Here is a 24,983-nt window from a genome sequence, read left to right as displayed (position 1 = left end):
CACGATTTTAGATAAAGATTTGATTCAGAATCAAACGCGATTTGGTACACGATCAGGATAGCGACCAACTCCTATAAATAGGAGAGCATAGGTCTCGAAAAAATCACACCACTTCTTCCTCAAGTTTTCGAGAATCCCCTCCCCTCTAGTTCTTAGGATTTTTCGAGCACAGCGAAGCACTGCCGCAGTCCAGCCACCGCAGTTTTTCGCGTTTTTCTTCAAAAAGTTCAAGGTAAGTGGGCTTGTTTTAAATGTTGAATTTCGTGTGATGCATTTTCGGTTTTATTAAATTTCGGTCGAGTACAATTCTTCTTCTACCCCTTCTGGTTATGTATTCTGCATGAGTTTTATGTTGACACTGTGAGGATCCAACTTGACATGGGAGGGAATCCCAACTATGACATGACCCTCATACGGTGGGGATATAACCGATTCGGCCTCGCCCCCTTAGAGGAATAAAAATTAGGGACTGACGTCAGTAAACCATTGAAAGTAGAGGAATCTCAGTGTCAAGTCAAGTATACGAATGTGATATGAGTCAAAGTATGCATGGTGTGTGTGTGAATATTTTCGAATTGTTATATGCATGTTGTTGTGTACTCGAACGGCCCCCACTTGCTGAGTATTTCCCAAAATACTCACCCCCCCTTACACCTCCCCAGATAAGTATTTCCCAAAATACTCACCCCCCCTTACACCTCCCCAGATAAAACTGAAGATAAATCAGAGGAACAGGTCGAAGAAGAGGAGTCGGACCAGTTTTGGGGCTGGTGAAATTATTATATTCGATTTATGCTGCAAGATTTAAGGATTTTAGTTGGTTTATTTTATTTGTAAACGCTTCCGCAATTTATTCAATTTATTCAGTTGTAAAGACAGTGGTTGTTTTTGGCGAAGTTATGAAATAAAATGGTTTCGGTTTATACTGTGCTACGAGGCTTGTCGTTTTTCGATTTTGTGACTGATGAGCGACGCCGGTGTCAATCCCGAGTTTCGGGGCGTGACATCATATTTTTAAAATAGAATAATAAACATTTTTTCAATCCTCTCATATTTTTAAAATGTTGACTTTATGTACATTTTCTTTCAATCTTTTCATATCTATAATTTTTCAATCACTCAGCCAAATAATACAAAATATTTAATAATTAACATATATTATAAATATCTATATTATATATTTTTCATTAGAATTACGTGGAGCGTCCACGCTTTGTAAGCGCGGATTAGAGTAGTTTTGCAAAAAAAAAATTATATTATTTTTGATTTTTTTAAATTTTACGTTAATTATAAAAAAAAACCCGTAGTTATCACTTGTTAAATGTTGAGAAACTAACGTAATACCCGGATAGTAGGGACTTAGCGGGTCATCAATAACGGATCTGGTAGATGACGAAATCAAAGGATCGATTGATTGAGAATCCATGGATACAGGAAAAAATAAATCTTCACTTGCAATCTAGATATATCTAACACAGTATTATTTCTAAGTACACCTATTTACAGGCTGAAATATATTAACTTAAAAACTTGTATAATTTCTTGAATCTTAACATTCTTGACGCGATTTATGGATCGATGTAAATTTTATATAAAATTTAATTTCACACTGTTTGGAAAAATAATGATACAAACCATTTGGGGTAATTGGACTAATTGTTCAAGAATTGGTATTAAATATATTTGTGTTAAGTTATTATAATAACTGATTATATTTAGTTTATATAAATAAAGTGTGTTAATTATACAAATTAAAGTTTTCTATGTACACTACGACGCCGATTTCGGTCCCAAAAAAATCCCCTCCCCATTTTTAGAACCCAAACCGAAAAAAAGTTATGGTTTTCATTTTAAAAAATAGCTTTGGTTTTGGTTTTGAGTAAGTCTCATGTGAGACCGTCTCACGAGTCACGGATCATAATCAATGAAACGGGTCAACCCTACCCATATTCACAATAAAAAGTAATATTTTTTCATGGGTGACCCAAATAAGAGATCAGTCTCACAAATACGACCCGTGAGACCGTCTCACACAAGTTTTTGCCTTTGGTTTTTGGGAGACGGTACTAATTTGGGTTCACGATTCCTAGATAACTTGTTATTTTTGTTTTGATTTGACAAAATTCACTTCACAATGAATTTAAAAACTTAATTAGTTATTTTGAATAATTGTGTTGAATTTCAAATTTATCTGATATAGAATCATTTCAAACTCATCTTCAAATACTTCTCAAATCGAAACGCAAGCTCGCTTTTCTTGACTGCGATTTGAAAATTTTATTACAGATAGAAGTGAAAAGGATAAAAAAAATTTATGACTCCGAGAATAGAGATGGAATTTGCACTATTATACGAGTGATTTACATGAACAACTTGCTGCGAAATGTGTAAAAGTGTACCATTATATGAGTAACCACAGCTTAATGACGAATTTACATGGACAACTTGCTGCCGAATGTTTATTGGATTGGTCTAAAAGAATGAACATCGCAATCGGGTCAGCAGAAGGATTTTGGCGTAAGTACTTCGCTGAACTGCTTGATTGCTTTCGGTTGATTCAGGAGGTTTACCATTTAACTTGGTGTTTTCACAATATCTTGATTTGCGAGCGTGTCAGGTGTAAAGATACACCAATTTGTGTAAAAAATATAGTAAAAATCTAACTTTCTAAAAATCAAGTGAAAGTCAATCCTAAATTTGACAGTCGGTTCTAATCTTTTAAAACAAATATAACGTCAAAACAAAGAAAACTATTGGAATTTGAATGACATTGTTTATATTTTCAATAAACGGTGGAAATTTACAAGATATAAAAATATAACATATAAAGTTGCTGAAATATAAAATGATAATACCTAGAATGCTAGAAAATATACTGGAATACTTGAAAACTATTGTTTGGAGATTGAAACATAGTAGATAGTATTTGCAGATTTTTTGTGCAGAGTTGTGTGTTGTATTTTTTTCTGCCGATCCCTTCTTTTTCTTCATGTGAGGTGCAGTTTCTTCCACTTTCTCATGACTCACGATCTTCTCCTCCCACTTTTTCCTCCCACGATCTTCTCCTCTATCTACGATTTTCTTGACTTATATGAATAAATTTGTACCCACGGGAATCTGTCTGCCACATTTGATGGGTTTGTATAATTTAATTGGACTGGCATAATTGCACAATTTTAGCCCAAACACTAGGGAATTCATTTTTCCATACCAATCACCAAATGGTATAAATAGTATTCTGAAAACGAGATTAAATAAGATAAAATGTTTTAAAATTTTGTAAAAGTTAGGATTTTGTTTCCTGTATGATTGTGTCTGTGATTTTAGTTCTCTTTGTATTATTAAATTTCATAATAAATCCATTATATTTACTTTTTTTAAAAAAAAATTAGTCATATATATTTCTACGTGGCGCTAATGGTGTCTTGTGTCACGAAAGCATTTCCATGAAGGAAAAAAATTTCGATTAAATTATAAAAATTGTCAAAAACTTTAAAGATACGAGAATAATTAAAACTCAATTTTGATTGACAAAAATACCTAAAAATTTGCAAAACAACTCTAGGGATAATTGCATTTTTATCTTGCAATTTGCATTTTATCAATTTCTAGTCATGTTAACGGTGAATTTGCATTTTCAATTTTTTAAACTGCAAGTTTTTTTCATTTTTTTTCCTGTTATTGTTGAATTTGTATTTTTAGTCATATAACTTATATGCTTATAAAAAAAAATTGATATTTTTTATTACCAGAATCTGTTGTGTGTTGAAAATTGTTTATTTGACGGACGTAGATGATGATATGAATTTTTAGAAGAAAACTTACATATGTGTCATGAGTTTTTTGAAATATTATTTGGAAGGAAATACGACAGACTCCAATCATAAAAAGAGTAAAAGTGAAGAAAAACATACAAGTTACGAGATTAAAAATACAAATTTATCGCTAACTAAATCAGAAATAAAAGAAAATATGGAAGTTACAAGATTAAAAATAAAAACTCACTGTTAACATGATAGAAAATAAATAAAATATAAATTAAAACCAAAAATATAAATTTCCCAAAGGTCCATGTCTAATAAGTTCACAAGATGTGCATTATTGAAAAACAAAAAACATGTGCCTCTTGTCTTGTGTATTATAAAACAAATTAATTCTGATGGTGTGTCATTAGAAAATTATGATTAACTAAGTTATTTTTAATTAATTAATATAAATCAAGGGGGTTTTATATAATAAATCCGTACAATTATTTGACTTGTGTGACTTTATCTAGAAGATACTGTACGATTAGTTTTAATATTTTATTAACACGTACTACATTATTAAGTACAGCCGGGCCCCCATCAATATTAAGTTTTTTAAAAGCTAAATTATACATGCTTGGAAAAATAAATAAATAAATAAGTAAATATATATATATATATATATATATATATTTTTGGTACACATACTATTGATAATTTGACAAATTGCTAAACGAAATGTTGAAAATAGCTTAATTGGTGCACAATCTAAATTAAAAGTCACTTTACACAACCTAAAATTCTTTTAACTCCAATTATTATTATTATTATTATTATTATTATTATTATTATTATTATTATTATTATTATAGTACGTTTTATACTTAAAAATTAGAATTATTAATTAATACAAATAGATAAATTAAACATTCAAATACAATATATTAAAACATATTTATAAATATATAACAGAATAATATTAAATTTTTTTTATCAATATTATTGTATTATAGTCATGTATTAAAAAAAAATTACAACTCAATATATTTTGACTGGAAAACCTGCAACTTTATTGATGAAAATCGTCCATTACAAGTCGAACCAACCAAGAAATCTAAAATATATTGATAAAATACAACAAAATAAACATATCTTGTTGGAGCCTAGAGGTACCATTTTCGAATGATTGAAATAACCTAATCAATATTTTACTTTTTCGAAATCTAGTGTATTGATATTTTAAATTTTCGAATGATTGAAATAACCTAATCAATATTTTAATTTTGAGTGAGTCTCATGTGAGACCGTCTCACGGATTATAATCTGTGAGACGGGTCAACCCTACCCATATTCGCAATAAAAAGTAATACTCTTTGCATAAAAAGTGATACTTTTTCATGGGTGACCCAAATAAGAGATCCGTCTCACAAATAATACCCGTGAGACCGTCTCACACAAGTTTTTGCCTTTACGTTTTTCGAAATCTAGTGTATTGATATTTTAAAATCGGAAAAAGTGTTCAATATGAAAGTTTTATATTATATAAAAACAAACAAACAAAAACTAAAATATCTCTCGAAAAATATATTATAATTGAATATATAATTTATTAGTTAATTCAAACATTTTTATAAGTCAGTATGATAAATATTAATATATTATAAATTTAATTTATTTATGCAATTTTAATTAATAAAAGAGTTTTAAAAAATAAAATATGGACCTAGTTAAATTAAATTTAATAAAAATAATTGAACTTAAAAGGAATTTAGATTGTGAGTAAAATTGACTTTTAGTTGGATCGTATACAATTAAAACATTCAGAATAGTTCATATATAAAATTTTCGATTTATCAATAGTACGTGTGCCAAAATACTCTTCCGCAGAGACTTCTATACCATGACTTCTTGTCGCGCCCCGAGCTCCTGCTCGCGCCTGCGTTACTGCACAATAAGCCCTATAACAACTACTTCGTATTCTTCATCGTTTTACGGAAATGAATAACTCAAATTGCTATAAAAGTCTATTGTAAGCTCATTATAATTTCATTTGAAATCTTTAGTTTTTGAGATGTGAGACAAGAATATCACACTTCTTATCCGAGAAATATCAAGATATTAGTGCACAATAAATTTTAAGTATTGTCTGGTTCGTCTGCATCAATGATGTTAGTGCACAATAAATTTTAAGTATTGTCCATATCCAAAACCGTAGACTGATATTATGTATTAATCTTACACTTAGAAAACATGTTACCCCATCCAAACCCATTTGGGCAAGAAAATGGATGCACGTTACCTGCTCCATACTTAATTTAACTTATCCAAACTTGTCCAAAAAAGATTGTGTGTCGGTTATGTATTTATTCGAATCGGACCCATTTCCATCCTTATTTCATTTTGCTAAAAACTTTCAATTGTGCACTACTTATGTCAATTTTTTGCCTAAAAAAGCCGATACAATTAATTATGATCGGTGTGTGCTCTGGATAAACTCAAAAAATCAACGCATTAGCTTGTAAATCATGCTGACTAGATAAATCAAAATGGACAAAACCGATATGAACAGACTCAAAGCTGAGATGACATAAACAGAAAGAGATTGAACCTCTTACCTCTTGGCAGTGACTCACCATATCCTACCATCCAAACTACCATATTGGGGACAATAACTTTGTTTTGTTGTATATATTAGTCCTTCTAAGCCGGAGTTTTGACATATATAGTTATGTCTACTATATCAATAATGTCACTCATCATGTTATAACTTTTGGTAAAAAAAGGATTAGAACTGCGAAGCAGATCGACTTATTTCATTAAGATCAAACTACGACGGATTAGAATATCAAACACCCTATTTAAACCAACTTGTGAGAAGAGCCTTAGAATTTTCCCTAAATTCTACTGCTACTTTCTACACAATTTGTAATAGCAAAAGCAAAATTGTTGTGCGTGGGGCATCTATCTCTACTACGATACAAGATTTGTTTTTTTTTTAATTCAAGAAGGACTTTTCCATTTAATCGTGGAGTTGTTTTTTCATTGATGGTAACATCGTACTTAATAAATAATTTATATGCTGGGCAGATCCAATGATATATCAACTTTATTCTGTTATCGACCGTAGCTCAATTATATCATTTCAATCATTTTCAAACACATGCAAATCCATATATTACTGCACGTTGTCAGACCATTTGCAAGCACAAATAATTGCTCTACTTGCATAATTATTAATATCAACTTGATCACTTAGTTCAAATTTGCGTGCAAAATAGGGAAGTTCCAAAAACAAGCTGGTCTGATAGGATTAATTTCGTCTTTTAATCAGTCAAAATTCATTCTTAAATTTTTTTTTTTCGCTTTGCACATTTAGTGTGATTTTCTTAGAGTAATGGTATAATGCTAGACGTGATGTGTTGAAATATCGTTTTCTCGTATCTGAGATGCAGAAGTTAAAAAAAAAATTCTAATCAATTTTATTTTGAGCATCAAAATTTTTTTGGTGTCGTATGATTCAAACTTCAGTAATAGAGTGTTTAGAGTTTAATATATTTAGCGTTTTAAATGTTGAACACGAAACTATTTTTGAATTAGTTGAGATTTTCTTTTTTGTAATTTTATACGTACGATCAATAGATCACTCTCATTCTTCAATCTCCTAATTAGACCTACTATTAGAATATGATGTTCTTTTTCTAATTTGCATTAGAAAACTAAAAAAAATCTTTGAGATTCAATACTCCGACAGTAATATAATGGAATTGTGATGGCCAAAAAAATTCCCTTTCAAAGTAAGATTCTGGCCGTGAACCTTTTGAAAAAGTGGGACAAGACCTTTTAATTAATTCGTTAATTAAAATTTGGCGAGAGCTTGTTCTTTCCTCCACAAAAAACCATAGTTTTTTTAAATTATTATTCACAAAAATACGGGAGTGACTTGCATGTCACTTCAAAAATTAAAGTGGCCGAGGTCCTTGTAATTTTATGAGGGAGAGATCTTAAATTTTGTATTTATCAACTCATAATTGTCACGTCCCGAAACTCAGGGTTGACACAGAGTTGTTTAACAATCACACAATTGAAAACAACCAACCTCGTAGTACTATATAAACCAAAAACAGTTTATATCATAATTTCAAATAAAAATAACATTGTCTTTACTAACCGAAAATGGTAGAATAAGTGCGGTAACGTTACAACTCAACTAAACTTGAACTTAAATTTTTAATATCTCGAATTTCACCAGTCCTAAAACTGGTCCGACTCTTCTTCCTCAACCCGTTCCTCGGATTTATCTAGGAGAAGTGAGTATTATGGGAAATAATCAGCAAGTGGGGACGAATCGAGCAAATACAACATGCATAAAATTTCGAAACACAATTCATATACAACAAGACTCTTATCACATGTATAACATAGACCAAGCACTGAGATTCCTCTACTTTCTACAGTTTACTGATATCAGTCACTAATTTTTACTCCTCTAAAAGGACGAGACCATATAAAGGTTATAATCCCACCGTGTAAGGGCCATAAACATTTCATATTGGGATTCCCTACCCATATACAGTCCAGTCGAATCCTCACAGTATCCAAAACCATATGACAACCAACACAAGAACGGAGTAGAAGAAGAACTTGTACTAGACCGCATTTTCGAAAACGAAAATAAATATGCATAAAAGAAATTTAATCTTTAAAACAAGCCAATGTACAATATTCTTGACCGAAACGTGAAGGGTGTTGCGTTGGGTATTCGAACTTGCCTCCGGGTCTGGGTTGTGGCAGAGCTTCGTTACTTGAGGATGAAGGCTTCGAAATTATATGGAGGATGCTAGAGAGAATCTCGAAATTTTAAGGTGTGAATTTCGAATGAGGGGAGTCCTTCTATTTATAGGGGCGATGTGAAATTTTACCATAATTCGGTGGATATTCTTTCCAAAATTTCGAGATAATTTTTCTTTAATTATAGAGATATATGTTTCATACTTAAATTGTGCCATAATTAATAAAATGTTATATGTATATATAGGAAATTCAAAATTATGGCTTATGGATTGGATGGTTGAACGTAGATTGCTTTCTCGTACATATCCGTAATGTACCTGGACTGTGTTGCAAATTTGCTAGCTTCCTTGTTGAGAAAGCTGTCTTATATGTAATATTTCATTCCCCTTATTATTATATCCATTCCAAATTTGAAATTGAGATGAATATTTTGTATTGGACTTCGAAACTAAGGTAATTATTGGCTGAGAACAGTTTTTTGAATACCGTGTATTATTCATTATTTTCAAAAATTTTATTATTTACAATTTCGAAAATAATATCCTATACATGTCTGTTAAAAATTAAAATTTACAACTCCCCAAAAGTTATGGGTTATCACAATGATAAATAATTAGAATATCTCAAAGTTTGAATCATTATTAGATGTTATTCATTGAGTTATTCTAACTAGATTTGTTAAAATACATGCCTAGTTGTTTTTCCTTTGTCAAATATCTTATGTACGTATTCTCAAATTTTGACTACAGACGATTTAATCAAATTACTTGTATATAATTAACTAATTAAGTAGTATTTTTTTTCAATTTTTGATAATACATAATTAATAATTACTTAATTAATTTTAGATTTTTTGGAAATATTCCTAGGATATTTTATCATGTAAAAATTCACTAGTCAACCTCTTACTAGAATATTTCTTGTTTAAAAATTAAACATTTTAGGATTCTCAATTAATCATAATCTTGATCGATCATCCTAAAGTGTTGATATGACGAGTGTACAAATCTTGTTATTATAGTGAAAAACAAAAATTTCGAAAACAAGATTTTTACATTGCTCGATTTTTGGTACCTGTCTATTTTGGAACTCATCCACTAAATTGCACTATCCACACAAAATTAGTAGCCATGCTAACTTTGACAGCTTCCAAATACGGAATTGACTTATAAACTCTTTATAAATAATATTATGGTTAATCCTATCAAATTACAGTCGCAAAATTCAATTCTATTTGAATCCGAAATTCTCAACGGGAACACAAATCCTTACATTCAATAGTTCAGAGATATAGCTAGAAGTGGGTTCGCGCTACTCATGTGGTTCAAGGCAACACGCCTCTTCTTTTTTTTGCTTACCCTAATGAGCCTTATTCCATGCACCAATATCCTGATCACAAGAATGTCAGAACTCAAGTATGATATGAGTAAAATCACTACAAGAAAATATTGAATACACAACATCTTAAAGACCACGGTTTTAGTGAAAACCGTCGTCTTTACATGTTTTTTTAAGCAAAGACAACGATTTTCTAAAAACCGTTGTCTTTGATTAAAAAAACGTTCAAAGACAACGGTTTTTAAAAAATCGTTGTCTTTGAGCTTACTAAAACTGTTGTGGATTAACGTGTTTTTTTAGAAAACAACGACGAAGTTAGGAAACCATTGTTGATTTTCGGATAATTAGCGACGGGTGTAGAAAATTGTCGCTAATTAGCGACGGTTTTACTAAAATCGTCATAATTTTGTCAATAGTGACGGTTTAATAAACAACCATCGATGACGACGGTTTTTGCTTAACCGTGACTAATAGCGACTGTTTAATAAACAATTGTGGCTAATAGCGACAATTTTACCAAAAATCGTCGTATATTGTCTATAAATATCTGCATTTTCGGTCTATTTTCCTCCACACCGCTTCACATCTACAATAAATTTTTCTCTTTTAGACAATTTTAGTTTCGATTTAGGGTAAATTTTTTCGCTTCAATTCTTGGTAAATATCTAAGTGTTAGTTAAGATCATTAATATTGTTAGCTTAGTCAAATTTTAAGTTTCGATTTTGTCTTATAAAAGTTTTTTGTATATAATTTGGCACGCTTGTTCTTTTATGTAGGCTTATGTTTTAAATTAACTCATAAATGAATCATTTCGGTTTTCGAAAGTTTCGTTCGAGCATGAGTTATTCGTTTCGTGTTGTGCTGAAAAAAAAACCTATGTCTTGTGCTATGTTATGATTCAATTGGATATGGATGGGAACCCCAAATAAGAAATATGAATATCGTTACGATTCAAATTATGAAATGTTATGCAAATATTTCAAAAATTATAAATGTATGTTATTATGTGTCTCGAATGACCCCCAATTTCTGATTATTTCACAAAATACACAACTCTTATTCATCCTCCCCAGATAAGAACGAAGAAAAAGTAGAGGGAGAGCAAAATATATTTTGGGAATGGAGAGCAAAATATATTTTGGGACTGAGGATGAATATGTTTCAATTCAAGAATTTAGTTTAGTCATGTTTGCTCAAAATTATTTTATTAAGTTAAAATGCTTCTGCAATGCTATCTTATTTTGGAGTTTTTCACTGTAAAAGTAATATTATTTTGAGTTATTTATGAAATAGACTGGTTTTGGCGTATACTGCGCTACGAAACTTATTGTTTTACGATTATGTGATTGCAGAAGAACTCCGGTGTTGATTAACCACGGGCTCGTGGCGTGACAATGGCACTAATTGGATCATAGTAAGAGCGTCTAGCTAGTAACATCTTTCCATGTTCCTCTAGATATCATTGATAGTGTGTAATGCACATGGGCTGTTCCCGATTGGCCTTAAGTCTCCTCACGGTTATCCCAATACCCATTACTCATAGAACTTCTCTAGCCCAGGCACTGGAGCTTTTGCCTTCCCAGGATTAGAACCCAAGACCTCCTGGACTTATATAGATCTTGGCAGCAATCCTGGTACCAGTTGATGCCTGTAAGAACAAGTAGGTTATGGTTAACTTACAGTACAGTCCCTTCAACGCGTATATTCCGATTGAATCTGCAACTATTGGTACATTGAGAGTTGCAAATGAATTCAATAGCGATGCGATATAACTTTGAGTGAACATAGTGGCAGCGAGTGTGCAACTTGGGGAAACAGTTTTCCGTAAAGCACAACTCTTACTCTCGTTAGAGACTTTTTGCAGTATTAACTAATCAGATCATATAGTATATCCACATCTGTAGGTAAGAGGTGAATCCCCGACTACAACATATTGACTCCTACGTATATTGGAGATACACCCGATCTCGCCACCTCTCCTGGAGTCGGTAAACGAGTCAAAGTGCAGTACTAGCTAGTAAGCAGAAACCTCATGTTGTCCCGGGTCAAATGACTAATAGTGTATAACTATAATCGTGGATTAATCCTCTCGATAAGTGATAACCACTTGGAAAATCCAATGGCGGTTTGTTCAGTACCTCATCCAATGAGCACTCATCTGCATGAATAAACATCTTCATGCATTTACTAATGAAACACGACGTTAACATCACAAATACTTGTCTCAAGCTCGAACGACATTTATCCTTGTTTTAGGTGGCTGGATCGACAAGGAGTTAGTTTAAAATATACAATACATTTCCTAATAAATTTCATTATACACTAGACTCGTGGACCTCATGGTATTTATAGCATATTCAAGAGCTTTATCTATGAAGCTTGCATAAGTATGCAGATAAAATAAATGTCATAATTAGATTAAATCGTAAAATATTATTAAAATAAAAATCATTTCAATTAAGAGTCTATATAATCTATGTCACGCCCCGAAACTCGGGATTGACACAGGCATTGTTTAAAAATCACACAATCGAAACAACAAGCCTTTGTAGTACAGTATAAACCAAACCAGTTTATAATTTATAATTTAAATATAGCAACCACTGTCTTTACAATAACGAAATCCAAACGAAATAGCGATCAATGCGGAAGCGTCTTATAATTCAATAAATCAGAAAATTCGAATTAAAATCTATTACTAATCTTGCGAATCACCAGCCCCAAAACTGTTCAGGCTCTTCATCCTCAATCTGTTCTTCGGACTTATCTGGGAGGGAAGAGTAAGGGGGATGGGTATTTTGGGAAATACTCAGCAAGTGGTGGATATCGAACATAACATAACAATTTTACAACATTTTCGAAAAATAATATATAAATACAACATACTTTTCATAATCGTAACATCATAATCAATCATAATAACGCTGCGATTTTTCACTTTTAACGGTTTACTGACGTCAGTCCCAAAGTTTTAATCCTCTAAGAGGACGAGACCGTAAAACGGTTCTATCGCACCGTGAAGGACAATATGTTGGAATTTCACCAATTTTCAGGGAATCCTCACAGTGTCAACACATAAACGTACAAAATTTCGTAAAAACGTATAGACGAGAGACGGAGCTCGACCGAATTTTTAAAACCAAAACCGAAAATTTAAGTTGCATAAAACCGAAAATTAAGTTTTAAAAACAAGCCCACTTACAGTGTTTGAATGCTCAGGAAACATGGATGCTTGGCTTCGGAATTTAGATTGTTCCTCGCTCCTCGTCCGGGCAGCGCTTCGGTTCGACTTTTATGATAACTTTGGGACAATATTTGGGCACAGTTTCGGCTATGGAGAGGTTGCTGAATTTTCGAAATTTTCAGCAAGAGAATTTTCGAAAATTAGTCTAGGAATGCTAGGCTTTGATGTGGTATTTATAGATGAGGGAGAGGGAGTTAATTATGGCACTAAAATCATGCTCAAGATTGGCATAAATCTCACAATATTTGACTCCAATTTTCTTGCCATTGTTGCTAATTTATCTTCCAATTTCGTGGGATTTAAATCCTTGATTCCCCACCTTAATATGTTCGAAAATATGGTGGCTAATTGAGGGGATTTTCGAAAATAGGCAATATTTATGCCTTAGTCTTCTAGGTCTAGTATATTACCTTCCATCTTTGCAATATATTCCCCAAATTTCGAAATTATGCATGATATGTATGACTAATTATTGTATTTCCAAGGTATTCCAATATATCTCCTCAAAATATAAGTACCCAAAAATATAGTAATAAAATCCTAACAATTCCTTACAAATATTAATCACATTATTGCAAGATTTCGGTTTCTCACAATCCAGGTCATAAGTTGTTTTGCTGGACACCTACTTAACATGTTGCTGGAAAAAAAATTGACCTGTTGCAGCAAGATCCAATCTCGATCATTTGAAGGTGGCTTGAATGATCATCAAATATACAGAAGCTAATTTATACACTTTGAGTATAATAAATTTAGAATTTTGCTCTCCCCTAATGTCAATTTGAGTATAATTTCCCCGCTTATGATAAGCCAAACTCCAGGCAGCTCCGCCACCGTTTCAGCAACTGAATGATAGTTAGGCACAGCTCAAACCACGTTATAATACATGAAAACTTTGCAATGAAGAGAATAAAGACAGGCACAACTCCTGCAACAGAAGGTCTTACAAGCTATTAAAGAATAGAAGAGGACTAACGGATGGAACCGCGCGGAGACGCGACATACACGATACACTCCACCAGGTGAGTGTAGTGCCCAATTTTTCCGAACAATGATTCAATGTTCGTTATGCATCTCTTACCACGATATGTACTTCGTAACGGAGAATTTGTCTTATTGCTCACAGACTTAATCACATTAGGCTAACAAACAGAACAGAACTGAACATCAATTGTTCCAGAAAGTGTGTGCATACAACAAATGTATCTGCACAACAACGCTAACCAGCAAGTGCAACACACACACACACACACACAAAAGAACAGTGTTACGAAGAATCTCTCGAATAAGAATCCAGGGGAACTGAACAAGGTATATTTACGGACAGAAATAAAACCCAATCCTCAATTGGTTGATCTAAAAAATCTTATTTCAAATAACGAGAAAAACCTAAAACAATATAACAATTACTGGAAACACAATTCCCACATGTGTACAATTTAAAGTTCAGATTCTCCTGCCGGGACAACGCTCATACAGTCTCGAAAAAACCCAGGAAGAGATCTGACAGATACATTCGTCTCCATTAATTAATCAAATGGAGCAGTCTTTCTTGCATAACGGGTAAGTCAATGTCTTTAAGATCATCAATCAACTGCAAATATATGAATCAAGCAGAATTAAAATCAGAAGAAAAGTGGAAAAAAAGAACTAAGAAAACCTAGCTAATTCATCATTCTGATTATCAGTAACGTTACCTCGGCATGGATTTTGTGAAGAAACCTCTGATCATTTTCTTTGGTGGAAAGACAAGAAACAACATTTAGGCCTCTGGCCTGAAGCTCCTGTAGCACGCCCGAGAGCCCGAGCCCGAAACTTTTGCAGCAGCTGCTGATAAGAATCTCCACTCCTTCCCGGCCCGGAGTCACCACCACACGATTGACCAATTTTTCGTTACTATTTGCACTTGCCATTTTTGTCCCTGAGAAATTAGATCGCTTTTCTCGTCGCATTTTCAGTTCTTGGATACGCTTCTGCATGTGTTTTATGTAATTCACAGCCTCCTGCATGTGATCTGACACTGAGCGCTTCCCCTATGTAGCATCAACAACTCAGATATGAGGAAAATTAAATCATAGCTAGCACAAACTTAGTACCTGCTAGAAAATAACCAGATGGATAGACTCAAACTTGGAAAAAACGAAAAGGGTTTGAGAATCATTCTCTCGGACCTTGATATACTCGAGAGGCAGAAGGGTCCGAAGAGAAGCGTAGAGATTAGCCATTTCTTGCCTTCTGTGCCGCTCATTTTCTCTGTGCAAAACCCTCTTCACATTGCATTCATCGCTCCTCTTTCTTTTGCTTTCTTTGGTATTATTATCAGTAAGAAGATCATTATCAGGAAAAGCGTGATTCGCGATCTGATTATGTAGGATTACTTCACCTGGGTGGGTGGAAGGGGCTCCGAAAACCAGCTCATCTCTTTGTTGTAAAGGAAACATCTTTAATAAATACAAATCTCCAAATCCTATCTTCTCGGATTTCTTGAAATTTATAATAAGGAAGAAGATTTGGTTGGTTAGGGGTTGAGATCTGGAATGGCCCTAATTTGGTGGTGTGGATCCATTGCAAGATGCTCGAAATATAGGAGATTGAAGAAATGACCCCACGACTATAATTTTAAATGAACAAAATTTTATTTTGGTGTGAAAACTTATTGATTAATTATAAAATGATAGATGAATTATTGTACTTATTTAATTTAGTATATTATTAAACTAAAAAATAAATTTATTGTATATTTAAATATTTTGAAAATATTTTATATTTGAGTATATAATCTATCAACTAATATATTATTTTATTAATTAATAATTTTACAATTTTTATATGAAGAGTATAATATTTATTTATTATAATATTATTTTTAAATAAATATAAATTTATTTTTACAATTTTAAGCAATAAAATGTGTAGTTAGTTTTAAAAGCAATTTTATTTAAAGGTAAAATTGATTTTTTAGTTGTCTCGTGTACTAATTAAGTCATACAATGGTCCATATATCAATTTATCAATAATTCGTGTACTAAAATAATTTGGTTCGGTTTTAATTGATCGTCATCTTTACTTTGTTGTTTTCCAAACAACTGCGACTAGGGATAACAATGTGTAAGGATAGAACGGATAACTAAACCCAACTCAACTCGTTTGGATTAAGTTTGAGCAGTGTTACATGAGTAAGAGTTGGATAATAAGTATTCATTTTTTGTATTCGAACGGGTAGGATCGGGTAACAGATCGATTTTACAATAATCAACCCATTCCCAAGTCATTTAGGATTTTGTTAGAGTAAAATATTATTACTCTCAATTATAAACATCCAACTTCCTCTTTGAAATTTTCTTTTATATGGCTTTTTATGGCTTATTTATATTTTGATATCTAATCACTTTTGTTGTGAGATTTTTATGAATTTTTGGATTGCAAGAATTGTTCCCTTTAATATTTGGTTGAAATTGTGTTGTGAACTTTTTTGAATTTTTTTTATTCAGTTTATGCTATAAATATAGAAGCTCAAATTTTAAATATAAAAAATTGTTACGAACATTATTATTTGATGGGTTTAAGGGGTTTGACGGTTGAAACTAGTTAATTTTTGGGTATGCATAGGGATGTAAATGAACCGAACTGTTCGCGAGCTTTTCGGATCTCGGCTCGTTAAAAAGCTCGTTCGGGTTCGTTCGTTAAGCTTATCGAGCCGAGCCCGAGCCTTATTTTGGGCTCGACAATTTTGTTGAGCCGAGCTTGAGATTAATAATGTTCGGCTCGTTAGCTCGTGAACATGTTCGATAATAGGTTCGTGAGCTCAAAATTGATCTCGGCTCGTTTAGCTGGCTCGTGACCTCGAGCTCGAGCTCGGCTCGTTTAAGTGGTTCACGGGCGCTACTGGTTCCACTACAAAAAAACGGAAATATCAGCGACGGTTTTAATGTAGACCGTCGCTATATAGCGACGGTCTGCATTAAAAACGTCGCATATTAAATTAAGCGACGGTTTATTAAAACCCGTCGCTAGTCGCTATTATAGCGACGGTTTACATCAAACCGTCGCTATAATAGCGACCGTTATGAATAAACCGTCGCCGATTAATATAAGCGACGGTATTAGCAAACCGTCGCTGATGGCAACGGTTTTGGGGTTTAGGGTTTAGGGTTCAGGGTTTTAGCAAACTGTCTATAAATTGTCGCGTTTAGAGTCGTTTGTAACATTTGCACTTAGTCATCCTGAGTGTTTATTAAATAGATATATCTGTTGTCCTTACAATCGAAAAGAATGTCAGAACAAACCATATTTAGACGAAATGACAAACCATTTGTGTTTCCTAATAAAAAGTACAAAATTGTTGATGTCAATCGAAAAAAGAGTCTTGGGTACTACGAACCATTTGTATTTCCTACGCAAGCCTCGCAAGTTGTGTATTTGACTTATCCAACAACGAAAATAGCAGAATCAGATTGGATGAATGTGAGTACTCTACGTAGGCGAGCTTTTGTCACTGATGTTGAGCCAAATACTGTGCATAATCAAATTGATGCGAACGATGCATTTCAAAACAACGAAAGTGGACCTCATGACATCTCAACTCAATTTCTTTTATCGTCTCAAAATCTAGTCGATGTTAATGTTATGTACGACAACGAAATTGATTTGAACTGAAAGTGAAACAGAAGAGGTTCAATATTCGAGCGACGATGTTCGTGACATTTATTGAATTGTACTTTGGAAAAAATATATATTTCATTAATTATAAATGTTAATGTTTTACAATTATTGAATTTATTTTAGCGAGCACGACATGGAAGAGATCCAACGTCATGGGAGCTATACGTTCACACACATCGACATGCAGATGGATCTTTCGTTGACACGCGATCCCGCCTGCTCCACGTAAGTTTATTAAATTTCGTTATTCTCATCAACGTTACATTAAGAAAATTCAATTTGATTCATTTTAAATCAACATCATAGGAGGAGATGGAGCGCTACATGGCTGATTCATTTTGTATGAAACACTTGTATTATTATTTGCAGATTAATAATATGATTACATTTCTCAAATTTTGTTAATTTTTTTTCGATTATACAGTACAATATATTTTTATTTCAGATTTAAATAATTATATCATTAAAAAAAACAATTAGCGACGGTTTTTTGTTCAAACCGACGCTAATTTGCGACAGTTGTACAAAAACGTCGTCGATCTAGATCGGCGACGTTTTTGTCAATACCTGTCGCTATTAGCGACGCTTTTACTCAAAACCCGTCGCTATTAGCGAACCGCCATTAACGAGCCGAGCTCGAGCCTAGCCCGAGCGTCATAATTTCCGAACGAGCCGAGCCCGAGCTTCAAACCAAAGGCTCGTAACGAGCTCGAGCCGAGCCCGAACCGAAAAAATAGTTAAACGAGCCGAGCCCGAGCTAGCTACTGTTCGGCTCGGCTCAGCTCATTTACATCCCTAGTTATGCACAAAGGCAACATTATAGGTACTAGCTAACTTTTGCACGCAATTGCGTGGGTTTTTTTAAAAAAATTAATAAAATAATTTAAAAAATGTAGCAAATTGTGGAGATTTGTAAAACTATACCAACCCGGGACAGTATGTCCCGGATTCATATTTTTTATTTTTCTAAAAAAAAATAAAGGAAAAGAAAGTAAGGGCACATATTTTAAAAAAAAATAAAAGGGAGATCGGCGACGGTTTGTGCAAAACCGTCGCTATTGGAGACGGTTTAAACAACTGTCGCTATTTGCCTAAGGTAAATCCGTGAAATTCTGTCACGGATTCTAAGAAGCCGTCGTGTTTTTTTCTTTAAGTAGAAATGCGAGTATTCTTTCCATCATCGTCGAAAATAATTGTTACTCATATTCATTCTTGCAACTTATTTCTTTCATTCGATTTATATGTGCAAAATCCATCTTTTCTACTTCGATAATATATTGATATTATTTGTTGATTTTATCGTCCATTTCATTTGAAGAGATACAAAGATGTAATGTTTAATTTCGTTGATAATATTATAATTATATATTAAGAAATATTTTTTGTGTAATTAGCATCGTCCGTTGATATTATTACAAGTTCTGTATAATTACGTCGGAGAAAATAATTTAATTAATTTTTTTAATATTTTGTTTGTATTATTTATATTATATTAATGTAATTATACTTTTGTTCACTAACATTATATGATTAAGTATAATTTAGTTAAATAGTATATTTTTAATATTAATCGCGATATTAAAAAATAGTTTGATATAATATTATATCTACAATAATTACAATAATTATATTTAATTAACGTGATATAATATTATATCTACAATAATTAAAAAATTTAATTAATATACTTATTTTAATTACAATAATTATATTTACTTGATATAATATTATATCTAAATAATTACAATAGTTATATTTAATTTACGTGATATAATATTATATTTACAACAATTACAATAATTACAATAATTATAATATTAATTGTTTTATTGGAATTAGAATATGTATATAAATTACGGACTTTATATTTACATGAAATTTTATGTATACTATATGTATAATTATAATATTAATTGTATTATAAATTACGGAGGTTAAAATTACGTGAAATTTTAAAACTTATTCTCAATATATTTTAAAAACGTAACAAAATACTTTATAATTTCATTAGTATTAAGTACACTAATATTAACTCATTCTTATATTAAATTAAATTATTTATATTAAAATTACTTCTTAATATATAATTATAATATTATCAACGAAATTAAACATTACCTCTTCGTATCTCTTCAAATTAAATGGACGATAAATTCAACAAATAATATTAATATATGATCGAAATAGAAAAGATGGATTTTGCACATATAAATTGAATGAAAGAAATAAGTTGCGAGAATGAATATGAGGAACAATTATTTTCGACGATGATGGAAAGAATAACCGCATTTCTACTTCTTCTCAAAATCCGCGACAGGATTTCACGGATTTACCATAGCGACAGTTTTTGCACAAACCGTCGCCGATCTCCCTTTTATTTTATTTTAAAAAAAATCCGTGCTCCACTTTCTTTTCCTTTTTTCTAAAAAAAAATAAAATAAAAAATATGAATCCAGGACAGTAATTCCCAGATCGTTAAAGTTTTACAAAACTCCACAATTTGCCACATTTTTACAATTATTTTATTAATTTATAATATTTTTTAAAAAAACCCCAATTGCGTGCTAACATTAAATTTAAATATAATAAATTTTTGTGTGAAATATTATTGTGGTTAAAGTAATTTTTAACATTAATATATGAGGTTTTATTTTATTGTATTGTATTTTCTTTCATTCAAAAATTATGATATTATGACAAATAATATTTTAAGGAAAAAAGGTAATTTGCTTTAAATATCAATACCTAAACTTAAATTTGTATTCAGTTCTTGTCAGAAAAATAATGTGGTTGCACTCACTAATTCACGACAAAATGTGTGTGCACTCTCCAAGCCCACATGTTTTTTTCTCCGACGAAAATCAGCAAAAAAAAATTAAAAATATGATAGTAATATATTATATTTGAATACCAATTATTTCAGATTTGGTATTAATATATGATTTTTGAATACCCAAATATGTATAACAAATATTGGTATTATTGACACATTTGTCTTTCAGATGAAATTCAGACCTAACAATGAAAATATAGTATTAATATATGATACTTGAGTATAAAGTATTTTAGATCTGATACTAATATATAAGATGCCTCGGGAAGTGCCCGGGTCATCCTAGAACACGGGCAAAGGATAGATAAAAAAGATAAGGGAAACTGGTGTAAGAACCTGCCCGAGTAAAGAGACTCTTTAGTAAACCTTCGCTGGATGATCAGACTAGCACATGCTACAGTAAGCCCTGATTCTCAGCTTAGCCCGGGTGGTTAAGAAAATATTTAACGAAGCAGGGGGCCTGTCTATGTACTTGCAGCATGATCACTACCCGAGCACTTTGAGACAACTGGAGAGTATAAGAACACAAGTGTGGGAAGCCATGCTTCGAATTCATTAGCATGTCATTCAGCGCACGTAGGAATGACATGACGAGACTAGAAGCAATATGGGTTGTCATTTGTGACAGTGTCAGAGGGAAGGGTATGAACATTCATCTTGCCATGAGAAGTGGTAGAGCACTGAAAACAATGACATCATCGACTTATCCCTTATAAATACTCAAGTTTACTTGATCATAAGACATTTTACTCGCTAAAAAAATTATTCATAAGCACTCAATATATAATCTCTATATCACATTTTTATTTACGTAAACACTTGACTGACTTGAGGTCGGAATAACTATGGAAAAAAAACCTTCTACCGCCCCTCTAATGTTCTTTGCTCTTAAAAGTGTGTAGATCATTCAGCTCGGGGACTATCTATTTGGTCTCTAGCATTCTCGTTAAGCACATATCTGGCCCCGTAAATCGCTCATATAGGTCGCCCGATTTACCCGATTGACATCATTGGAGCCGTCTGTGGGAAAAAAATCTAATACATAGATATAGTTTCCTATAGAAATCAGTTTGGAAGGATGATTCCAGGATGGAGATAATAGACTCAGAGGTCCCCCTACTGAATCCACCACCTCAGCAAACTTTAACAATCAATCTAGAACAGCTGACCCAGTGGATAACAGTGGCTGTCCAGAAATCCATTGTAGAAAAGTTAACTCCCACCAACCGCCATATGCATCAAGAAGACGGATTCGATGATGAATCTAATCCCCAAGACAAAATAAAAAAGGACGAAATTTGTAGATGTAAGAAAGGAAGAAAAAAGTTACAAGGAAAATCTTGTCCTCCTGAACCCCTTGAGTCCAATCAACAGGGTGTTATTTCTCCACTCAAGTTAATGAGCCCCTGCCTATCTACTACAAGTCGACCAAAGTCAGAAAGTATGATGGTAACACCGATCCCAAAGACCAACATTAACATGCTGAAAGTTAGAAAGGGTGATCGACTAGGGAGGGTGGAAGACAGAGCACAAAAAAAAAAGAACCTCTTAAGGTGATTTTCCTAATACGCACCCTGAAAGTTCTGAAAGATCTGACAGTACACATTTGTGATGAGGAGAATCTTCTCTTCCAGACCTCGTGGTGGTCCTTTCAGGACTCGAGGGCAGCAATGAAATATTGCGCGTATCATCAAGAAGGCTATCATGATACCAGCGAATATATAACTTGTTAAGCCCAAGGGACACCTGGGTGTAAAGCCCAAGGGCCGACCCTTTCTGGGTCCTGCAATCATAGCCCTCATGATACCCCATGGAACATTAATCACAGAACTCCCCATACATGGATGTGGAGTACGTGCTTCCCCAGATTTCGAACCCAAGACCTCGTCCAAGCTATAAGTATTTGGATTAAAGAAACCTGGTACCAATTGAGCTAGGGGTTCAAAACCTGGGGAGGCATGTACTCCAAAGCCAGATGTGGGGAGTTCTGTGAAGAAGGTTTTATAGGGTATCATGGGCCTACCCCTTTGGGGTCTTGCAATAACAAACCTCATGATAACCCATGCAACCCTTACTCACATTTATACCAAGTTTCTTTAATCCAAATTCAACAATATAAGTTTCAAATATCTTTTGAAACTTCAAAAATTCGTATAATATCAAAATCATAGTATAATTCAATTCTGACCTCAAAATTTAGTTTATTGCGGTTATTCCTCCGCATATATGAATCTCGACTTCAAATACATGCTTTTCCAGCACTTCAATAATTAAAGGTGCTGAAACTAGAAGAAACTTACCTCAAAAGGAAGCTCTCGGCGCGAGGATTCCGAATATATAACTTGTTTCAAGTTCGGACAGCGTTCCAAGGTAGATTCGTAAGTTAGAATTCGAATTCCAACATTTCCCTTCGAAGCTTCAGATGAAATGGAAGGATACTTATCAACAAACTCATCCTTAACACCCTTATATCGTGCGTTTCAGAAATGTACGTGCACGCCTGAACCCGCGCATCTGCGTACCCTGTTCTGCCCGCGCGCGGGCCTGCGCAAGTGCGTGTTTTGTTCTGTCTGACACGCTATTTTTAGGTTTCGAATTTAGTACAAGTGGTAAACATGAAACTTGTAGATCTATGTCTTAGCTTTTCTTTGCCACTGATCTCATTCAATTTGGATAACTGATGCAAGAGTTATGCTCATTATCCCAAAATGTGTCAGTGCAAGAACTGCAACGCACACGATACTCTTTGAGATGATTTTATCCCTATTTCCAAATGGCTTTGGAAAAAACTCAAAACATGAAAGTTTTAGTACTATGTATTAGCTTTTCAATGAAATTTGTCTCATCCCATTTGGACTAATACTAATATGATTATGCCAAAAACCGTAACATGTGTCATTTTTTTTTTGCGGTTCAGCACATGTTTCAAACACAAATCAATTTCTAATAAAATCTTTCATTATCACAACCTATTTTATCATTTCCATTGTCATGATATACATTATACACATAATCACATGACAATTTCATATATTATCGATAATCATCATAAGAATTACGATAATATGATACACGGTACTTACAAAATACAAAAGAAAGGAAAACTTTTACCAGCCTATTCTACATTATTCAGGACCTCGGACCCTGCAACATTGGCATCCTTCCTTTTACACCTTCCTCATTCTTTAGAAAAAAATTGACAGACTGTCAAAGTCTGGGAAGCATTCCTTATCTGCCGAGAGAAGTTCAGCCTCTTCAATCTGCTCATGGCAATTATCGAAGCCGGTCCAGAAGAAAGAGTAGGCCATGTCCTCAACCGCCACCTTAAACTCTTGGGATTGCAAGAAGGAAGTTTGTCATTACTCTTCGGACATCCGCTGGTAGCCAGGGCAGAATTTGATTCATTGGACTTGTGACTATTAAGCTCTTAAACCAGGGATTGGATTTGTGCCTCCGAAGCGAGAAGCTAGGCCCTAAATATGTTTGCTTTAGCAATGGAGTCCCTGACCTCTATTTGGGATTTTTTTTAGGCTCTCTTAGGACTCTTCTAACTGCTGGTAGGCCGCTTAAAAATCATCTTGAGCTCGATTACCGTCTCATTGTACCACCCGAGCCCGATGCAGCTCATATTTAACCAGGGCATGGAGTTCACGGGCACCCCTGGTCGGCTCGCTTCTTGTATGGTTACCAAAGAGACCTCTTCATAGGCAGCTATAAGCATTTGAAGGCCATGAGTAAATGAAAGGCAAGATAAAAAAAGAGTTGTGATTGAAAAACTGAGGAAAGACACAAGGCAAGGACATAAGGCAAGATTACTTATTGAGAATGTTCAAGAAGTTCCCTCGAACAGTTTGTGATTGGGTCCCAGGTCCCAAGATAAGCCTCTTCAGCAGAAGAAGTCAACTCTTTACAAGTCTAGCCATAGCCGAAGAGATTATTTCTAGGAAACGTTTACCCCGGGATCTTGGTAGACTAGGTTGGTGCGGCTCTGCGGAGGCTTGAGCGAAGAAAGAGGGGTAGGATCGATTGCCCGAGAAGATTCCAGGGCCCCCTCCTTGGTATAGCTCAGAAGGACCGTCTCGGGATTAGCTATGGCCTTATGCTTCCGACAAAGAAGGGGATGTGGTCCAAGGATTTCCCGAGGGATAGTGAGCAACCGAGTTCTTTCTGCTCAACCTAGGTCATGGTGGTACTGGCCTCAACCCTATTCCTAGCCTCGGCTTTTTCCCGAGCCTCGACAAGCATCCTCTCTTCTCTTGCGCTACGTTATCAGCGGCTTTTCTCTTAGTGAAGGCATCTTGCATATCGGAATTACCTGCAAAGAACGCGAAATTGTCAAACAATAAAGTATAAAAAAACAAAAGGAAG

At 33.5% G+C, this 24,983-nt stretch overlaps 1 protein-coding gene across 1 annotated transcript; it reads right to left on the bottom strand.

Moving 5' to 3' along the window:
- Positions 1 to 14,272: 14,272 nt before the first annotated feature.
- LOC140807395 (transcription factor bHLH118-like) lies at positions 14,273 to 15,693 on the bottom strand. Its single transcript, XM_073164227.1, has 3 exons — positions 15,292 to 15,693; positions 14,818 to 15,153; positions 14,273 to 14,714 (listed from the first exon to the last, which is right to left on the bottom strand). Exons 1-3 carry the CDS (start codon positions 15,559 to 15,561, stop codon positions 14,646 to 14,648), a joined length of 675 nt encoding a protein of 224 aa, XP_073020328.1. The 5' UTR covers positions 15,562 to 15,693; the 3' UTR covers positions 14,273 to 14,645.
- Positions 15,694 to 24,983: the final 9,290 nt, after the last annotated feature.

The sequence above is a fragment of the Primulina eburnea genome, chromosome 12, assembly GCF_022965805.1.
Source record: "Primulina eburnea isolate SZY01 chromosome 12, ASM2296580v1, whole genome shotgun sequence".
In the NCBI taxonomy this organism is placed as follows: Eukaryota; Viridiplantae; Streptophyta; class Magnoliopsida; order Lamiales; family Gesneriaceae; genus Primulina; species Primulina eburnea.
Note: the sequence above shows the minus strand (reverse complement) of the source record. Positions and strands in the feature narration are given on the sequence as shown.